Raw genomic sequence first — 20,640 nt, 5'->3', positions numbered from 1 at the left:
TAACTTTGGTGACACAAAATTTCACCATATGCAAGTGATAATGGGGTACCCCTGTGTTGTCCCCCATACTGGTGAAAGATTCAGCTGCCATTGTGCAAGGATGTATACATTGAGGGGTGTGACTGTTCATGTGTGTGAAAGTGTCCTTTCATGCACATTAACAATCACCAATGGCACTGTGGCACTTCTGTGTGAGCTGTGGAATGCAGGCCATTTGGAAGAGCCAAATCGTCTTTTACATAAGATTGTTTATGTGCATGGAGTTACACCTTCACGGTCTTAAACAATCATTTCTGGAATTTTGCTCTTCCTATGCATGCTGCAGATTGCAGCAGACATAGGGATTTAGAAATGAAGGAAGTACAGATGCATTCCTTCTTGTTGCACCCTATTAATGCCACCCCTGGGGCTGGCGCAACAGGTTTGGCCCTACCTCAGGTGAACAATATTCCATTCATCTGAGGCAGCATTGAAATATGTTGTGTGTTTCGGTGGCACAGCCACAACAACACACATTGCACCACCTTCCACGCACTGTCATGATCAGGTGGCTACGTATTACCAAAGTGACAGAATGCCATAAAAAGTGTCTTAACGCTACCTTATCAAGACAGCGCAGTGTTTAGCGCCACTGAAGCATCACTGAATGTGATGCTCCTGTAGCGCTAAGCACCGAGCCATATTTTACAAGATGGCGTTAAGTCACTTTTTGTGGCTTAACGCCACCTTGTGAATATGACCTCTTCCCACATAGCACTGTGCATGGAAGGGGTGTGCACGCCCACAACAACATCCATTGCATTTTGACACTGCCTCAGATTTATGAAATGTCGTACACCCAAAACCTGATGCCACACCCAAGGGTGGCGTTAGCAGGGCCCAATCAAGAGGAATACTTTTATTCCTCATCTTAATTTGCTTCTTCTATGCATGCTGCATTCTGTCACACGCATAGAAAAAGCAAAATGCCAGAAATGATTGTTTATGTACGGGAAGGTTCCTGCACATTAACAATCACACCCCTCAACACAGATATCCTTGCACGATGGTGCAAGGATGCCTACATTGGTGCTGGCAGCTAAATTTAGTGCCAGCACAGGGGGGAACGCAGGGGTGCACTGTATTCCCTTAAATACGGCGCATCCCTGTGTTTCTAAAGTGACTCAGCACGGTGCTGCCAATTTTGGCTCAGCACAATGCTGCGCCACTTTTCTTTAAATCTGGCCCTTAGGGATATCACAACCTGTGGCACAGTGATTGTACATGCCATCCATCCCATGTGCTGCATTTGTACATGTGGGTATTTAGGCCTGGTGTTCTTAATTTGTCCAGGTTGTGTATGTTTCAATGGTTCATTGCACTCCCAAGGCACAGGTACAAGGGGAAGCTTACGCTGGCATGGTGCAAGTTGCTTAGGGCCAGATGTACAAACCATTTTGCATGGCGCAAACTGAGAAATTCGCAGTTTGTGCCATGCAAAACGGGCATCGCGATGCACATTCCCTTCCTATTCGCGATTCGCACCGCGGTACAGAATTGCTTTGTGACTGCGAACGCGGTTGCAAGGCAATTGGCAGTTAGCACCCATGTCAAGTGGGTGCTAACTCATTCGCAAAAGGGAAGAGGTCCCCATGGGACTCCTTCCCCTTTGTTAATGTCGCCAGTAATATTTTTTCAGAGCAGGCAGTGGTCCGATGGACCACTGCCTACTCTGAAAAAAACAAAAACAAATGGTTTTATTTTTTATTTTGCATTGCAACTCATTTTCCTTTAAGAAAAACGGGCTGCAATACAAGAAAAAAAAACTGCTTTATTAAAAAAGCAGTCATAGACATGGAGGAGGCCACCATCCCTGTGAGTGCAGGGAATCGCAAGAGGGTTGCAAATTGCCACCCACCTCATTAATATTAATGAGGTGGGTCATTGCGACCCCCTTGCGATTCGCAGAAGGTGTCTGAGACACCATTCTGCAGATGATTTTGCGATTCGGAAATTGCGAGTCGCACCGACTCGCAATTTCCGATTCGCAAAATCATTTCTTTCTACATCTAGCCCTATATGTGTAATGTGTCCCCCTGCGCTTCTTTGACCTACATTGTGTGTGTCCTATGTGGCTTCCCCTTCTAGCATTGACATTTATGCATACATTTCCTCCATGCAACTTACCCTGCATTTGTGATGTTTCCTGGTATTCTGCACTGTCCTGTCTTTGTATCCCTGTGTCGATTTCTTCCGGGATAACCGCTACAACCATCTCCTCCATCTCGTCGAAGTCCTCTTGCGGTAATGGACTCCCACCTCCAGTTTGCAGTGCTGCCTTTCGCTTCCGTGCCATTTTTTCCTTGGCCCTTCTCTTGTAGTCATGCCAGTGTTTCTTGCACTCAGTCACAGTTTTCCTAACCTCTGCCACACTGTTGACCTTATCCACAATCTGCTGCCAGATTGCCCCTCCTCTTCCAAATGGCAATTTGGAAGTGACGAAGAGTTGATTTTGATGCTCCGTCACCTCTCTCACCAGTATTTTGTGCTCCTCTGCGCTAAAACGACACTTCCTCTTTTTCTTCTCCCTCCCCTGAGTCTTGTCTGTGTCCTGCTGGCTGGTTCCTGGTTGACTGGGGTCTCCCTGGTGTCTCTCCTGGCTTCTGGGATCTATTTTAGGGCTCCTTTCCACTGTTTGCTCCATTTGCATCTCTTTTTGATGCTATTGCAGGCAAAAATGGTGCATTTCCTCTTTGCGACGTGTTTCCATGTCGTAAACCGGATTAGTGTCATTTTCCTCAGTTAACGTCATTTTGAGTTACGATAAGGCGCAATGGTTAACGTCGGAAAAAATGACTCTAAACATGTTTTAGCACCACCCAGCGTCGAAGTATAAATTTGATGCCTGAGTTGCATTAAAAAATGTTGCTAGTCAGCGCTAACCTTTTTGACGGAAAAGCAAAACTGCGTTAGCGCAGTTTTCCATCTAAAAGTATAAATCAGGCCCATAATGTTTAAAAATATATTAATTACAAATGTGTTAATTCATAATATATATGAATATCACTTTAAATATTTATAATTAACCTGAAAATAATAGATTTACAGCAAACAAATGCATCAACTTAAATGTGTTTTAAATAATAAAATGATTTTAGTATATAATTTCATTTTTGAAATGTTATTTTCAAAACAAACAATAAAAAGTACCCCAAAAATTGTATTTAACTTTTATTAATTATTCTTTGCATATATCCATCTATAAATCTATATAGATATAGCTAATGTTATATATATAGCTACATATACATATATATATATATATATATATACATATATATATATATATATATATATATATATATATATATATATATATAGAATTTGCGAGTCGCAAACCCATATGCAGGATGGTGTCCCTGACAACATCTGCGAATCGCAAGGGGGTCACAAAGACCCACCTCATTAATATTAATATTAAAGGAAAACGAGTTGCAATACACTCGAGAAAATAAAAACGTTTTGGTTTCATTTTTTCAGAGCAGGCAGTGGTCCATAGGACCACTGCCTGCCATGAAAAAATGTTTTTAGAGCCATTCACAAAGGGGAGGGGGTCCCATGGGGACCCCTTCCCTTTTGCGAATGGGTTAGCACCCATTTGAAATGGGTGCTAACTGCGAATTGCTTTGCGACCGCATTCGCTGTCACAAAGCAATTCTACATTGCGATGCGAATGGTAAATAGGAAGGGGAACACTCCTTCCTATTTGCAAGTCGCATTCCCATTTTGCGAGTCAGTAACCAGGTTTCCGACTCGCCAAATGGGAATGAGCATCGCGATGCGCGTTTTGCATGGCGCAAACAGCGAAATTCGCTGTTTGCACCATGCAAAACGCTTTGTACATCTTGCCCTTTGTTCTTTGGGTGCTGCGTTTTCCTAGAACAGCTGGTGTATTTCAGACCTTGTATTTTAGCAGAGTGCTTATCTTGAAGAGACAAATGCATTTCATTCTATATTATTATTATAGTTACTTGCCTAAATGTGCTTCAGGAAATCTGCTTGATCTCACGTACTACAAAAAGTAAAAAAGTGAAATTTTAAAAGAGCATTTACGTGACTTTTCCTTCTCTAATGGCATAACTCTTAGATTTAAATTGTGTCATTCATGTCTGTGTTTCAGGTTTGAGGAATTTGCTTTTTGAAGGGTTTTTCACACACAATGTGAAACCAAACCAAACTGTGCCACCCTAACTGTTTGAACCCAGAGTGGACATTTGTATTTCTTGGATTGTTTTTGTTCTTTTAGTTTAACCCTATGCATGCAAGAAAGTTAAATGTGATATAATTAGTGCCCTTGTTTGTCTTTCTTGTGCATGATAAGTGCAACCACAGTTCTAATTGTAGTGTGCAACAGTGAATCTCTGTGAAGCCAGCCCTAGTGTTGCAGTACTTATTGTTATGGTGTTCAGTTTGGGTTTTTCGTAATGCAGTGTTAGTAATTGTGCCAACATTTATTATTATCCAAGAAAAGTGCTGGAGCATCCCGGCGTTCTTCTACCGCCCCCGTGCCCATATCAGAAAGAGAGATTCAGTTTAAAAGAAGTTGAGTGCACTAGCTCTACTATCACTGTGTCAACAACGACCTGCCCCCCGAAGATACAGGGTGCCTGGCTGGACCGGCAAGACGTGGCAGTGTTATGTCTCTTTCTCTTCCACTCACCCTTTCCTTTTGGGACACCTGCCGGGGTTTCTGTGTCCACCAGGAAGTGCAGAGAGGTGTCCCAGGTGGTGGGGGGGGGGGCACACCATCACCCCTGCAGACATCCTGCTTTTCAGGTGAGTGGCCCCGTCTTGACATAAAGCCAAGCCACAACATACAGGGCTGCCTGGGCGGTGGATTACTCAATGAGTACTTTCAAAGGTTTAGCACAGTCTTTATCAACTGCTCAGGATGCTCCATCTTTATTAGATTTAACTAGGGCCCTAGAGGGATTACAAAAGGAAGTTATTTCCTTAAAGCAAGAGAACCTGGAGTTACACACTGAACTACAATGGTATAAACCACAAGACACACCCTGCGGAGGAGTCAAACTAAAACAAAGATCTCCAGTACTACAGGCCCCTCAGTTTGACCCGTCTAATCATGTTCCTAGACCCAATTCAGGCCCAACGACTTCTACCAGACAACCCATGCAGGTAATGGTCACAACACCAACCCTTGTGCCCTTAGCTCCTCCAGAAAGATTTTTTGGAGATAGTGCCAAGTTCAACATTTTTCTTAAACAGTGCCAGCTACAGTTTTTGTGTCAGGCAGCTGCATTCCCCAACGATGCTGCAAAGGTATCTTTTATTATCTCTTATTTGGGTGGCAATGCAGCTAACTGGTCTATTCCGCCAGTAGAGCGCAATGACCCTATACTGTATGATTTCAACCGGTTCAAGGAGGCCTTGCGGAAACTGTTCACCAAACACCTCTTTGTGCTAGCCAGTGACAATGAGTTGCTGAATTTGCACCAGGTAAACAAGGATCTACTGTCCTATATCACCTTTTTCAGTCGGTTGGTGGCAGAGACCGAGTGGCCTGAGGAGAAGAGGACCTCCCTCTTCTCTTGTGGCCTTCCGGACGATCTCAAGGATGTTGTAGCCCAAATTGTGGAACCTCCCACGGAGTGTTCCGAGTTCATTAACCTGGTGGTACGATTGGATCACCGCTTGAGTGAACGTAAGGGAGAAAAATTCTGGGGTGACACACGCTTAGTGGTGCTCAAAACTGAGAAAAAGGAGTCCACCATTCCCACTCATGATACACCTGAGCCCATGCAAATAGGCAGTGTGCGGGCCCAATATCTAAGGAAAAGAAAGAACGTAGGAAAAAATTTAAAATGTGTTTATACTGCGGTAAGGCAGGGCATTTTGCTCAGGAATGTCCTAACAAGCCTATTGCTCCAAAGAGAGCCATTGGAGTGGTAAGAGGGCCTGAATTCTCTCTTCCTGACCAGGCGGAAAACTAACCGGCTCAATAACTTCTGAGACCATTTTATTGAGCACTTCTTTCAATATGGTCTCACATCTTCTGGCTAATACCACCAGTCCAGTGCCTCAACATCTAACTCTTATTGTGACGTTAGTGTTGTCCCCTCAGGTTCGTAAGGTCACTGCCATTTGGCTTGCCTCTGGGGCTACCGGGAACTTTTGAGGCTTGGGTTTGGCTAAAACCCTAAATATTACGACTGTCAGAAAAGATGTCCCTAAACCAGTCAGAGCCATGGATGGCTCAGAATTGTCGTCTGGGCTTATCATTTATCAAACAACACCCTTGTCCATGCTTTGTGCAAACAACCATACAGAACAAATTCAGTTTGACCTCATAGATACCCCAGTATTTGGAGCCATTTTGGGGCTTCAGTTACACAATCCCAAAATTTACTGGGCAGCAAGGACAATGACATTAGACTCTAAACATTGCTGGCACTCCTGTTACCAAGACAAACCATTACTAGTGACACCCTTCATTGTGGGTCCACACTTAGTACGGCTATCAAGCCGGACGACACACTGGCCATTCCTACAACGTATAAAGACTTCCATGATGTCTTTAGTGAATGGAAGGCCACCCAGCTGCCGCCACATAGGTCATAGGATGGTCGTATAGATTTGATTCCAGGGGCAACGGTACAATGTAGTAGGGTGTGTGTTCTTTCTGTGTCTAAGAATCAATACCTGTGAGACTACCTGGATGATCAATTGGCTAAGGGTTTCATTCTTCATTCAACGTCACCAGTATCGTCGTCTTTGTTCTTCGTGCAATAGAAAAATCAAGAGCTGCCCGCATGTATAGATTATCGCACAGTGAACAAAGTTACCATAAAAAAATCGGTATCCTCTTCCGTTGATCCCGGTACTTTTAGATCAGGTACGTCAGTCAATCATTCATACTAAACTCGACCAACGGGGCACCTACCACTTGATCCGAGTGATGAAGAGGGATGAGTGGAGACGGCGTTCCAAACTAAATTCGAACTCTTCGAGTACAAAGTGATGCCCTTCAGGTTGTGGAACGCTCTTGCAGCATTTCAATTTTTCATCAATGAAGTGCTGCATGAGTTTCTGGATATCTGTGTATTGGTATACATAGACAACATTTTGATCTATTCGCCTTCCACTTAGGAACATATAGGGCATGTAAGAGTGGTTTTACAATGCCTTCGTATGCATCATCTCTTCACCAAAGTGGAAAAAAAAAAATCACGCTACAACTGTAGAATTCCCGGGATATGTGATCACTCCCAATGGAATTTCCATGGATAGGTCCAAGGTACAGGCCATACTGGATTGGGTAGGGCCAAGATCCATCAAGGAAGTGCAACAATATTTGGGTTTAGCAAATTTTTATCGGAGATTGATACCCCACTTTTCTACCATGGTATCTCCCATAACTCGTCTCCTACGAAAGGCGGTTAAATTCCTCTGGGATGCAGAAACTGAGAAAGCCTTCCAACATCTTAAAAACACATTCACTGAAGCACCCATTCTCCATCATCCCAACCTGGCTCAGCCATTTTTCGTGGAAGCAGATATTTCCCAAATGGCAGTGGGTGGTGTCTTGTCCCAACGAGATCCTGAGGCTGGGCATTTTCATCCAGTAGCTTACTTCTCAAAGAAATTGCTACCCGCAGAGCAAAATTACACAGTGGCGGAGTGGGAACTTCTGGCCATCAAGCTTGCCTTCCAGGAATGGAGTCACCACCTACCAGAAGCTAGACACACTGTAACTATTTACACAGATCACCGTAATTTACAGTTTTTTCAAGCGACCAAGGCCCTGACACCTCGTCAATTACACTGGCTTCTATTCTTTAACGAGTATGACTTTGTTATCACCTATAGGCCCGGTACTACACAACAAAAGGCAGACATGTTGTCTAGGATGGGTTTCTCCTCTGATGTTGCGTTAGAACAGGTCAGAATCATTATACCCCCAGAAAAAATCATGGCTGTGTGCACTTCCCAAGAGTTTCTTGAGAAATTAAGGGTAGTCCAACACAAGGTTCCCTGTTCAACAGATGTGTATGAAATGAGGGTTTACCATACCATGCTGATCAGTTGTACATTCCTACAAAGAATTACGGGATGCAGTGTTACATTGGGGACATGATTCTGTCCTCGCTGGTCACCTGGGTGAGAAAAAGATGTTAGATCTCTGTCAAAGATGGTTTCGGTGGCCAATACTTGTGCAGGATGTCAGAAGCTACATACAGACTTGTTCCACCTGTGTACGTGCTAAAACCCCACATACTCCAGCAACAGGATTGGTAGTTCCCATGCCAATTCCGGTGGCCCCATGGCATACCATAAGTATGGATTTTATTTCGGATCTCCCAGCTTCCAATGGACACACTGTCATATGGCTGGTTGTAGATTACCTAACTAAAATGGCTCATTTCTTTCCATTAAAATGCCTCCCTACGGCTTCCAAGCTCTCTGATTTGTTTGTACAACACATTGTACGGCTTCATGGGTTGCCCACCACAATTGTTTCCAATTGTGGCCCCCAATTTATATCACGGTTTTCGAGTAGCTTCTGTTCCTCTGTCGGTATGGATGTACGCTTGTCCTCTGCATATCATCCACAAACGGATGGCCAGACGGAACGTGCCAACCAATCGCTGGAGCAAATCCTGAGATGTTACATTGACACATGGTCTACTGAGTGGGTAAGGCTTTACCTCTTGTTGAATTTGAATATAACAACAGTGTCCACATGGCTACAGGAGTAGCCCCATTTTACTGTTTGTTTGGTCTGCACCCAAGAATGCTACCTATAACTTGGTCCCAAACATCCACAAGAGTCCCATCAGTACAGAAACACCATAAAGACTTATAGGAGATTCAAAAACAAGTACAACACCATTTAAAACTCTACCAAGCTCAAGTAAAAAAACAAGCAGACAAAAGAAGGAGACCTCCTCCATCTTATCAGATAGGAGATCAGGTGTGGCTCTCATCAAAAAATCTCCATCTTGCAGTATCCAGAAAATTAAACCCCCTATTTCTTGGCCCCTTTCCTATTGCCAAAATCATCAGCCCTTTGGTAGTAGAACCGACATTGCCAGATGACTTCAAGGTACACCCCATTTTTCATGTGTCCGTCCCTATTTCCCTGATACCCGCGATGCCCCACCACTTCCCTCAGTAAAAGTACAGGGGTATGGGAATTTGAAGTGGCCAAAATTCTTGACTCCAGGCATGTCCATGGTGTTCTACACTATTTATTGGTTTGGAAAGGCTATGGGCCTGAGGACAATTCATGGGAACCCGCATCCACAGTTCATGGTCCATGTCTTACTAAAAAATTCCATCTCCTGCACCCTTCCAAGCCCCACCCTTTGATAGTGTCCTTGTTGGGGAGGACTGTCAGGAATACCCAAGGTGCCTCCTGCGTTATCTGTCAGCATCCCCAGGGATTAGGGTTAAATCATATCTCTGTTCTTGGTTAAACCTTCTTGTTTCTAATTAAACATAATGTGCAGTGTTACACAATTGGTGTTATCAATGCTTGTTTTACCAATGCTTGTTTGCTAATGTGAGCAGCAGGTGTAGACATATGCTTCTAATTGGGTGTGGTGACTCATCTCAACCGCTTTCCTGATTGGCTATAAATAGCAGTGTGAAGCATGCCTCCCTGCTTGGCTTTGTTTTTTCTTCCTGATCTCAGCATCTGACTTGGCAGTCCAGCACCTGCTGTCATCCTCGTATTCAGGACTTTGAGGCAATTCCTTTCTTCATTGCTGTACCAGCTGACACCAGGCATTCCTCCAGCACACCGGGAAAGAGTGCAGCTAAGTGACTAGTATTCTCCAGGGAGTTTGATCTTTGAGCGCCGCGCTTTCCAAGAACAGCTGGTGTATTTCAGACCTCGTATTTTGGCAGAGTGCTTATCTTGAAGAGACAAATGCATTTCTGAACATTCTACATTATTATTGTACTCACTTGCCTAAATGTTCTTCAGGAAATCTGCTTGAGCTCAAATACTACAACAAGTAACAGTGCAATTTTATAAGAACATTTTCATGACTTTTCTCTCTCTAATAGCAGAACTCTTTGATTTAAATTGTGTCATTCATGCCTGTGTTTCAGGTTTGAGGAATTTGCTTTTTGAAGGGGTTTTCACACACAGAGTGAAACCAAACCAAACTGTGCCACGCTAACTGTTTGAACCCAGAGTGGACATTTGTTGTTCTTCGATTGTTTTTGTTCCTTTTAGTTTAACCCTATGCATGCAGGGAAGTTATATGTGATATAATTAATGCCCTTGTTTGCCTTTCTTGTGCATATTAAGTGCAACCACAGTTCTAATTGTAGTGTGCAACGGTGAATCTCTGTGAAGCCAGCCCTAGTGTTTCAGTACTTATTGTTATGGTATTCAGTTTGGGTTTTTGGTGTTAGTAATTGTGCCAACAGTAATTATTATCCAAGAAAAGTGCTGGAGCATCCCGGTGTTCTTCTACCCCTACTGTGACCACATCAGAAAGAGAGATTCAGTTTCAGAGAGTTTGAGAGCACTAACTCTACTATCACTCTGTCAACAATGACCTGCCCCCGAAGATAAAGGGTGCCTGGCTGGACCTTCAAGACATGGCAGTGTTTTGTCTCTTTCTCTTCCACTCCCCCTTTCCTTTTGGGACACCTGCTTGGGTTTCTGTGTCCACCAGGAAATGCCAAGAGGTGTCCCAGGAGGTCGGGGCATGCTATCGCCCCTGCAGACATCCTGCTTTTCAGGTGAGTGGCCCCGTCTCGAAATAAAGCCAAGACACAACATACACGGCTGCCTGGCTGATGGATTCCTCAATGGGGACTTTCAAAGGTTTAGCACAGGCTTTACCAGCTGCTCAGGATGCTCTATCTTTATTAGATTTAACTAGGGCCCTAGCGGGATTACAGAAGGAAGTTCTTTCCTTAAAGCAAGAGAACCTGGAGTTGCACACTGAACTACAGCAGTATACACCACAATACACCCCCTGGGGAGGACTCAAACTGAAACAAAGATCTCCAGTACTACAGGCCCCTTGGCTTGACACATCTAATCATGTTCCTAAACCCAATTCAGGCCCAATGACTTCTACCACACAACCCATGCAGGTAATGGTCACAACACCAACCCCTGTGCCCTTAGCTTCTCCAGAAAGGTTTTTTGGAGATAGTGCCAAGTTCAACATTTTTCTTAATCAGTGCCAACTACAGTTTTTGTGTCGGGCAGCTGCATTCCCCAATGAAGCTGCAAAGGTAGCTTTTATTATCTCTTATTTGTGAGCAATGCAGCTAGTTGGTCTATTCCGCTGGTGGAGCGCAATTACCCAATACTGTATGATTTCAACCGGTTCAAGGAAGCCTTGCGGAAACTGTTCACCAAACACCTCTTCGTGCAAGCCAGTGACAATGAGTTGCTGAATTTGTGCCAGGGAAACAAGGATCTACTGTCCTATATCACCTCTTTCAATCGGTTGGTGGCAGAGACTGAGTGGCCCGAGAAAAAGAGGGCCTCCCTCTTCTATTGTGACCTTCGGGACGATCTCAAGGATGTTCTAGCCCAAATTGTGGAACCTCCCATGAAGTGTTCCGAGTTCATTGACTTGGTGGTACGATTGGATCACCGCTTTAGTGAACGTAAGGGAGCAAAATTCTGGGGTGACACACGCTTAGTGGTGCTCAAAACTGAGAAAAAGGAGTCCACCATTCCCACTCATGATACACCTGAGCCCATGCAAATTAGCAGTGTACGGGGCCCATTATCTAAGGAAGAAAAAGAACATAGGAAGAAATGTAAACTGTGTTTATACTGCGGTAAGGCAGGACATTTTGCTCGGGAATGTCCTAACAAGCCTACTGCTCCAAAGAAAGCCATCGGAGCGGTAAGAGGGCCTGAATTCTCCGTTCCTGACCAGGCAGAAAACTAACTGGCTCGATAACTTCTGAGACCATTTTATCGAGTGCTTCTTTCAATATGGTCTCACATCTTCTGGCTAATACCACTATTCTAGTACCTGGACATCTAACTCTTATTGTGATATTAGTGTAGTCCCCTCAGGTTTGTAAGGTCCTTCCCATATTGCTGGACTCTGGGGCTACTGGAAACTTTTTAGACTTGGGTTTGGCTAAAACCCTAAATATTCATACTGTCAGAAAAGATGTCCCTGAACCAGTCAGAGCCATGGATGGCTCCTAACTGTCCTCCGGGGTTATCGTTTATCAAACAACACCCTTGTCCATGTTTTGTGCAAACAACCATACAGAACAAATTCAGTTTGACCTCATAGATACCCCAGTATTTGGAGCCATTTTGGGGATACCCTGGCTTCAGTTACACAATCCCAAAATTGACTTGGAAGCAAGGACAGTAACATTAGACTCTAAACATTGCTGGCACTCCTGTTACCAAGACAAACCATTACTAGTGACACCCTTCATTGTGGGTCCACACATAGTACGGCTATCAAGCCGGACGACACATTGGCCATTCCTACACCATATAAAGACTTCCACGATGTCTTTAGTGAACGGAAGGCCACCCAGCTGCCGCCACATAGGTCATAGGATGGTCGTATAGACTTGATTCCAGGGGCAACGGTACAATGTAGTAGGGTGTATGCTCTTTCTGAGCCTGAGAATCAATACTTGTGAGACTACCTGGATGATCTATTGGCTAAGGGTTTCATTCGTCATTCAACATCACCAGTATCGTCGTATTTGTTCTTCGTGCCCTAGAAGAATCGCGAGCTGCGTGCATGTATAGATTTTCGCACAGTGAACAAAATGAGCATAAAAAAATCGGTATCCTCTTCCGTTGATCCCGGTACTTTTAGATCAGGTACGTCAGTCGACCATTTATACTAAACTCGACCACCGGGGCACCTACCACTTTATCCGAGTGATGAAGAGGGATGAGTGGAGACGATGTTCCGAACTAAATTCGAACTCTTCGAGTACACAGTGATGCCCTTCAGGTTGTGTAAAGCTCTTGCAGCATTTCAATTTTTCATCAGTGAAGTGCTGCATGAGTTTCTGGATATCTGTGTATTGGTATACATAGACGACATTTTGATCTATTCGCCTTCCACTTAGGAACATATAGGGCATGTAAGAGCGGTTTTACAACGCCTTCATATGCATCATCTCTTCGCCAAAGTGGGAAAAAAAAAATTCACGCTACAACTGTAGAATTCCCAGGATCTGTGATCACTCCCGATGGAATTTCCATGGATAGGTCCAAGGTACAGGCCATCCTGGATTGGGTAGGCCCAAGATCCATAAAGGAAGTGCAACAGTTTTTGGGTTTCGCAAATTTTTATCAGAGATTTATACCCCACTTCTCTACTGTGGTATCTCCCATAACTCGTCTCCTACGAAAGGGGGTTAAATTCCTCTGGGATGCAGAAACTGAGAAAGACTTCCAACATCTTAAAAACACATTCACTGAAGCACCCATTCTCCATCATCCCAACTTGGCTCAGCCATTTTTCGTGGAAGCAGACACTTCCTAAATGGCAGTGGGTGGTGTCTTGTCCCAACGAGATCCTGAGGCTGGGCATTTTCATCCAGTAGCTTACTTCTCAAAGAAATTGCTACCCGCAGACGAAAATTACACGGTGGCGGAGCGGGAACTTCTGGGCATCAAGCTTGCCTTCCAGGAATGGAGTCACCACCTACCAGGAGCTAGACACACCGTAACTATTTACACAGATCACCGTAATTTACAGTTTTTTCAAGCGACCAAGGCCCTGACACCTCGTCAATTACACTGGCTTCTATTCTTTAATGAGTTTGACTTTGTTATCACCTATAAGCCCAGTACTACACAACAAAAGGCAGATATGTTGTCTAGGATGGGTTTCTCCTCTGATGTTGCGCTAGAACAGGTCAGAATCATTATACCCCCAGAAAACATTGTGGCTGTGTGCACTTCCCAAGGGTTCCTAGAGAAATTAAGGGTAGTCCAACACAAGGTTCCCTGTTCAACAGATGTGTATGAAAAGAGGGTTTACCATACCATGCTGATCAGTTGTACATTCCTACCAAAGAATTACGGGATGCAGTGTTACATTGGGGACATGATTCTGTCCTCGCAGGTCATCCGGGTGAGAAAAAGATGTTAGATCACTGTCAAAGATGGTTTCGGTGGCCCACACTTATGCAGGATGTCAGAAGCTACATACAGACGTGTTCCACCTGTGTTCGTGCTAAAACCCCACATCCTCCAGCCACAGAATTGGTACTTCCCATGCCAATTCCGGTGGCCCCATGGCATACCATAAGTATGGATTTTATTTCTGATCTCCCAGCTTCCAATGGACACACTGTCATATGGGTGGTTGTAGATTACCTAACTAAAATGGCTCATTTTTTCCATTAAAATGCCTCCCTACGGCTTCCAAGCTCTCTGATTTGTTTGTCCAACACATTGTACGGCTTCTTGGGTTGCCCACCACAATTGTTTCCAATTGTGGCCCCCAATTTATATCACGGTTTTTTGAGTAGCTTCTGTTCCTCTGTCGGTATGGATGTACGCTTGTCCTCTGCATATCATCCACCTACGGATGGGCAGACGGAACGTGCCAACCAATCGCTGGAGCAAATCCTGAGATGTTACATTGACACATGGTCTACTGAGTGGGTAAGGCTTTACCTCTTGTTGAATTTGTATATAACAACAGTGTCCACATGGCTACAGGAGTAGCCCCATTTTACTGTTTGTTTGGTCTGCACCCAAGAATGCTACCTATAACTTGTTCCCAAACATCCACAAGAATCCCATCAGTACAGAAACACCATAAAGAGTTATAGGCGATTCAAAAACAAGTACAACACCATTTAAATCTCTACCAAGCTCAAGTAAAAAAAACAAGCAGACAAAAGAAGGAGACCCGCTCCCTCTTATCAGATAGGAGATCAGGTGTGACTCTCATCAAAAAATCTCCATCTTGCAGGATCCAGAAAATTAAACCCCCGATTTCTAGGCCCCTTTCCTATTGCCAAAATCATCAGTCCTTTGGTAGTAGAACCGACATTGCCAGATGACTTCAAGGTACACCCCTTGTTTCATGTGTCCGTCCATATTCCCCTGATACCCGCGATGCCCCGCCACTTCCCCCGGTAAAAGTACAGGGGTATGGGAATTTGAAGTGGCCAAAATTCTTGACTCCAGGCGCGTCCATGGTGTTCTACACTATTTATTGGTTTGAAAAGGCTATGGTCGTGAGGACAATTCATGGGAAACCGCATCCACAGTTCATGCTCCACGTCTTACTAAAAAATTCTATCTCCTGCTCCCTTCCAAGCCCCACCCTTTGAGAGGGTCCTTGTTGGGGAGGACTGTCAGGAATACCCAAGGTGCCTCCTGCGTTATCTGTCAGCATCCCCAGGGATTAGGGTTAAATCATATCTCTGTTCTTGGTTAAACCTTCATGTTTCTAAGTAAACATAATGTGCAGTGTTACACAATTGGTTTTATCAATGCTTGTTTTACCAATGCTTGTTTGCTAATGTGAGCAGCAGGTGTAGACATATGCTTCTAATTGGGCGTGGTGACTCATCTCAACTGCTTTCCTGATTGGCTATAAATAGCAGAGTGAAGCATGCCTCCCTGCTTGGCTTTGTTTTTTCAGCCTGATCTCAGCATCTGACTTGGCAGTCCAGCCCCTGCTGTCATCCTCGTATCCAGGACTTTGAGGCAATTCCTTTCTTCATTGCTGTACCAGCTGACCCCAGGCATTCCTCCAGAACACCAGAAAAGAGTGCAGCTAAGTGACTAGTATTCTCCAGGGAGTTTGTTCTTTGAGCGCCGCGCTTTCCAAGAACAGCTGGTGTATTTCAGACCTCGTATTTTGGCAGAGTGCTTATCTTGAAGAGACAATTGCATTTCTGAACATTCTATATTATTATTGTAGTCACTTGCCTAAATGTGCTTCAGGAAAGCTGCTTGAGCTCAAGTGCTACAACAAGAGACAGTTCAATTTTATAAGAATATTTACGTGACTTTTCTCTCTCTAATAGCATAACTTGTGGATTCAAATTGCATTTCTGAACATTCTATATTATTATTGTAGTTACTTGCCTAAATGTGCTTCAGGAAAGCTGCTTGAGCTCAAGTACTACAACAAGTGACAGTTCAATTTTATAAGAACATTTACGTGACTTTTCTCTCTCTAATAGCATAACTCTTGGATTCAAATTGTGTCGTTCATGCCTGTGTTTCAGGTTTGAGGACTTTGCTTTTTTAAGGGTTTTTCACACACAGAGTGAAACCAAAACCAAACTGTACCACCCTAACTGTTTGAACCCAGAGTGGACATTTGTTGTTCTTGGATTGTTTTTGTTCCTTTTAGTTTAACCCTATGCATGCAAGGAAGTTATTTGTGATATAAATAATGTCTTTGTCTTTCTTGTGCATGATAAGTGCAACCACAGTTCTAATTGTAGTGAGCAACAGTGAATCTCTGTGAAGCGAGCCCCAGTGTTGAAGTGCTTATTGTTATGATATGTAGTGTGGGTTTTTGGTAATGCAGTGTTAGTAATTGTGGCAGCAGTTATTATTATCCAAGAAAAGTGCTGGAGCATCCCAGTGTTCTTCTACTGCTCCTGTGCCCATATCTGAAATAGAGATTCAGTTTCAAAGAAGTTGAGTGCACTAACTCTACTATCACTCTGTCAACAACAACCTGCCCCTGAAGATACAGGGTGCCTGGCTTGACCGGCAGGACGTGGCAGTGTTTTGTCTCTTTCTCCTTCACCACCACTTTCCTTTTGGGACACCTGCGTCCACCAGGAAGTGCCGAGAGGTGTCCCAGGAGGCCAGGGGCATACCATCGCCCCTGCAGACATCCTACTTTCAAGGTGAGTGGCCCCGTCTCAACACCAACAACACTCCCCAGGCACCAACAACTCCTGTCTAGCATGTGTCCCCACCACCCATCACTCCCTAATCCACCCCATCTCACACTTTGCACCCCCTCTATCTCCCCACACTCCTCACCTGCATTCATCACCACCCCACTGCCACTTTCCCCACACAGTCCCTCCCTAACGCACGGATACACATCACAATGCCAAGCACCACAACTTCCACAATACATCACTCCCTGCAAATCAAAAGTTCACAGTCCCACTTCACTGTGGAACACCTGCACGGAAAAAAGATAGCTCATGCCTCACAAACTGGATGCTTCCACTGAGTTCCAACACATGGCAATGACAGCAATGCTATCCACAATTCTCAACCCTCGATGAAAAATGGAAACAATGCCACAATATGTCACCAGCAAGCGATGTCTGCAGTGCTGCAGCTGACATTGCCATCACTGGGAAGCAAGTCAAGCTACTCCATGGATCAGACGATGATATGAACAAGTACATCTCCTCAATGTAACTCCCTCCCTTTCCATCCACAGGTCCCGCTGCCACTGCCACCTAGCAGCCAAAGCCAGAAACAGACAGCCCTTCCCAGGATGAAGGCCCCAGTGATCTCTAGATATTGATGACTTGCATAGGCCATCTGGGACAACTGGTAAGTCGACCACCACCAGCCCCACCCTGGAAACATCGGAGCCCTCTACCAATGTGGTTACTACAGCACACCCAACCCTTTATCCCCAAACCTGCGTCCCAAGGACAGGTTAATTAGCAGTGTGCCCCACAGTACAGGGATCAGAGTCAAGGCTACACACCCAAGACGACGAAGGTCCTGGTGCAACTGGGAGTGGGCACAGGGGGGCAGCGGCAGTGGGAGGGCACCCTGACCAAATGACTGGCCAGGAGGCCATCTCCCTAGTCCTTGGAGCATACCACCAGTTCAAGGAGACTATGGGCAAGATCGTCACAATAGTGCAAGAGAACTAGAAGCTGCAGAGGGAATACCACTAGGAGGTTATGCAACAGTGACAGACCCTCAATGCCACTATGGCCTCCATTGCAGGGATATGGAAGGAACAGACCACCACCCTGTGTGCATGCTCCAACCACCAGAAGGCCCCTTCCAATAGTCACATTCCAACAGAGCCCTCCACTACTGCGGCAGCTAGTGGAATGGAGGCCCCACCAGAGGACCAGCAGACCACCAGCACCCCTCACCCTGAAGCTGAGGAACCCCCACGCAAGTGAGGAACTCCAGCTAGGCATTCTGCTGGACCTGATGCCAAGACCACTGCCAGTAAGACCCTATCCTGAACATTCTCCCTTGTCTGCCACTGACACACCCTGTTGACAGTCCACTGTCATGTCTCCATTTTACCATGGCCCCTTGGATACTGGACCTGGACTACCTACAGCTGAGTAAAAAACTGATGATTTCACCCACCATGACCCGACTCATCACCCATTGTAATTCTGAATAACATTAAACACCTTTGAGCACAGCTCCGCCTACGTGTTGTTATTGTAATAAGTACAATTTTCTGTTGCATAACATGTCATTACAGTCAAACCATTGTCCTGCAAAATCTGTGAGATAGATAGACAGGGGAGCAACATGCAGCAAGGTTCATAGTAGAGCAGACATATTCTGGATACATGTGTCAAGGGAGCCACCAGGCAAAGCAGGAACCAGAGTTGCACTACACGAATGCCCTGCAAATAGACCATGAGAGGGACAACTATCAAATAGGAGTCAATATTGGCCACTCAGCACACATGCAGTACAATGTTGCAATCCCTAATATGATTTGGCAAGTGGAATCTCAAACCATATGCTCATGTCAGATCGACATTTCCAAGACAGCCATACCCAATGGTCCTTCTCTCACTGCTGACAAAACTCAATTTAAGGCATGTTCCACAGTCAGTAATAGTTGGGTTACACATTCTGCCATTGTGGACTTGAGGATAAATAGCAATACTGATGACACCACTATATTTTGCACTACAATTGCATTTGACAAAGCAGCACAGGGAACAAAGCACCTGGACAAAAAAATTGCATGAGTGATGCAACACAACAGCAGAGTGAAAATAATACTGACACTTGAACAGTAACACCTCCTCCGATGGGCAAAATGTTCCCCCCAAAACCACAGAGAGGGAGAACTGCACTCAACACCGCCACTGACGACAGACACCAGGAGGAGCTATGTCACAAGACAGACAGGAGTACAGGTCACAATCAAAACACTTGACGCATACCTGTTTCTCTTAGAAAGTATTGTTGAGTTAACTCTGCTCCAGAGTCAGCTGCATCCTCATCATCTTCCTCTTCATCACTTACTACGTCCCCTTCATCAACCACCTGTACAGCTACCACCTCCTCTACATCCAGCAATGTCCTCAGAGCCAGATTGTGTAGCATGCAGCAGCTAACAACAAACCGGCAAACTTTAAGTGGTTTGTAGAATAGGGCGCCTCTGGAGATGTGTAGACAGCAGAATCTGTCCTTCAGTAGCCCAAAGGTCCTCTCGATGACACACCTCATCCTGCTGTGGGCCTCATTGAAATGCTTTACACCATCTGTAGTCTTATATCTCAGCAGCCAGGGAAGAATAGGGTAGCCAGAGTCACCTGTGTGCAAAAGGTGGACACATCTCAATACCGGTGGTGACATGGGGCAGATTGTGAAGAGACGTGAGATCATAAGGGCACACATACTATTGGATACATACCGATGAGCCAGGCCTGGTCCCTCTGTAATTTTACTATCATGTGTGGGACGTTGCTATTCTGCAGAATGCATGAGTTATGCACAGAACCAGGGAACTTGGCTGTAACCTGAAAGATATATTGGTCAGCGAGACACACCTGGACATCTATGGAATAAAAGGTTTTCTGGTTCCTGAACACTTGTTCGTTTATCCTGGGTAGTACCAAGGCAATGTTGGTGTCACCTATGGCCTCTATCACATAAGGGACATGTGCCAAATCGTAGAAGGCAGCTTTAACAGTGGCCAAATCCGCATGCTGAGGGATCCTGATATAGCAGGGCAGATATCCGAGCAAAGCACACAGTATATCCTTCAACACATTGCTGAACATCGGCTGTGACATCCCTGCTTCCAAGCCCACTGTCATCTGAAACGACCCTGAGGCAAAGAGGTGGAGAACTGACAACACCTGTACTAAGGGAGGGATGGCATACGGATGATGTATGGCAGGCAACAGATCAGGCTCCAACTGGGTACACAGCTCTATGATCGTCTGACGGTTCCGATGATACATCTGTATGACATGGCCCTCTTTCAGGGTAGCAAGGTCAACTAGGGGCAGGTACACAGGAGCATGTCTCATCATCACCATTGCACCGTATCTGGGAATAGGAGAGGGGAGAGTGGAGAATTCAAAAGTGGATGTATACAATGTGTGGACATTATCAGTCTATGCAGTAGTCACTTTATCTCATCCATGATGCACCTAAATTCATCTACTAGTCACTTACTACATGTAAAATGGCAGCCGCCTGTCCTGCATGCACAGGACAGATGGAAGTGACCTCATTCCACCAGCATTAGACGTCATGGCTGTAGGCAGTCTCAACCGCAGTGCAACTCCTCATTGGATAACATTGTTGCCTATGGGAGACTGGGGCCAATGGTGATCACTGCTGGGAGTAACGGTCATGTACACGGCGGGCGTGACTACCGTTTACTGTGGCATAGCTCAATTTACTCCTGACACTTGTGCAAGAAA

The 20,640-nt window shown here is 45.0% G+C and overlaps 1 protein-coding gene across 1 annotated transcript; it reads right to left on the bottom strand.

Annotated features, from left to right (window-relative positions):
- Positions 1–4,025: 4,025 nt before the first annotated feature.
- On the bottom strand, positions 4,026–20,250 carry LOC138265116 (putative nuclease HARBI1). The gene is made up of 3 exons (XM_069212656.1): positions 19,620–20,250; positions 19,147–19,518; positions 4,026–4,051 (listed from the first exon to the last, which is right to left on the bottom strand). The coding sequence occupies exons 1-3, from the start codon at positions 20,248–20,250 to the stop codon at positions 4,026–4,028; spliced, it is 1,029 nt and encodes a 342-aa protein (XP_069068757.1).
- Between the last annotated feature and the right edge of the window lie 390 nt (positions 20,251–20,640).

This window comes from Pleurodeles waltl, chromosome 11, assembly GCF_031143425.1.
Source record: "Pleurodeles waltl isolate 20211129_DDA chromosome 11, aPleWal1.hap1.20221129, whole genome shotgun sequence".
In the NCBI taxonomy this organism is placed as follows: domain Eukaryota; kingdom Metazoa; phylum Chordata; class Amphibia; order Caudata; family Salamandridae; genus Pleurodeles; species Pleurodeles waltl.
The sequence above is the reverse complement of the archived record's forward strand: the minus strand, read 5'-3'. Positions and strand labels throughout refer to the sequence as shown.

Excerpts from the sequence above, each read along its gene's own strand:
- LOC138265116 (XM_069212656.1), bottom strand. The coding sequence starts at position 20,250 with ATGGTGATGATGAGACATGCTCCTGTGTACCTGCCCCTAGTTGACCTT. Across the intron at positions 19,519-19,619 it reads GGACCAGGCCTGGCTCATCG|GTGACTCTGGCTACCCTATT; the intron begins GTATGTATCCAA and ends TTTTGCACACAG. Across the intron at positions 4,052-19,146 it reads ATACTTTCTAAGAGAAACAG|TACGTGAGATCAAGCAGATT; the intron begins GTATGCGTCAAG and ends TACTTTTTGTAG.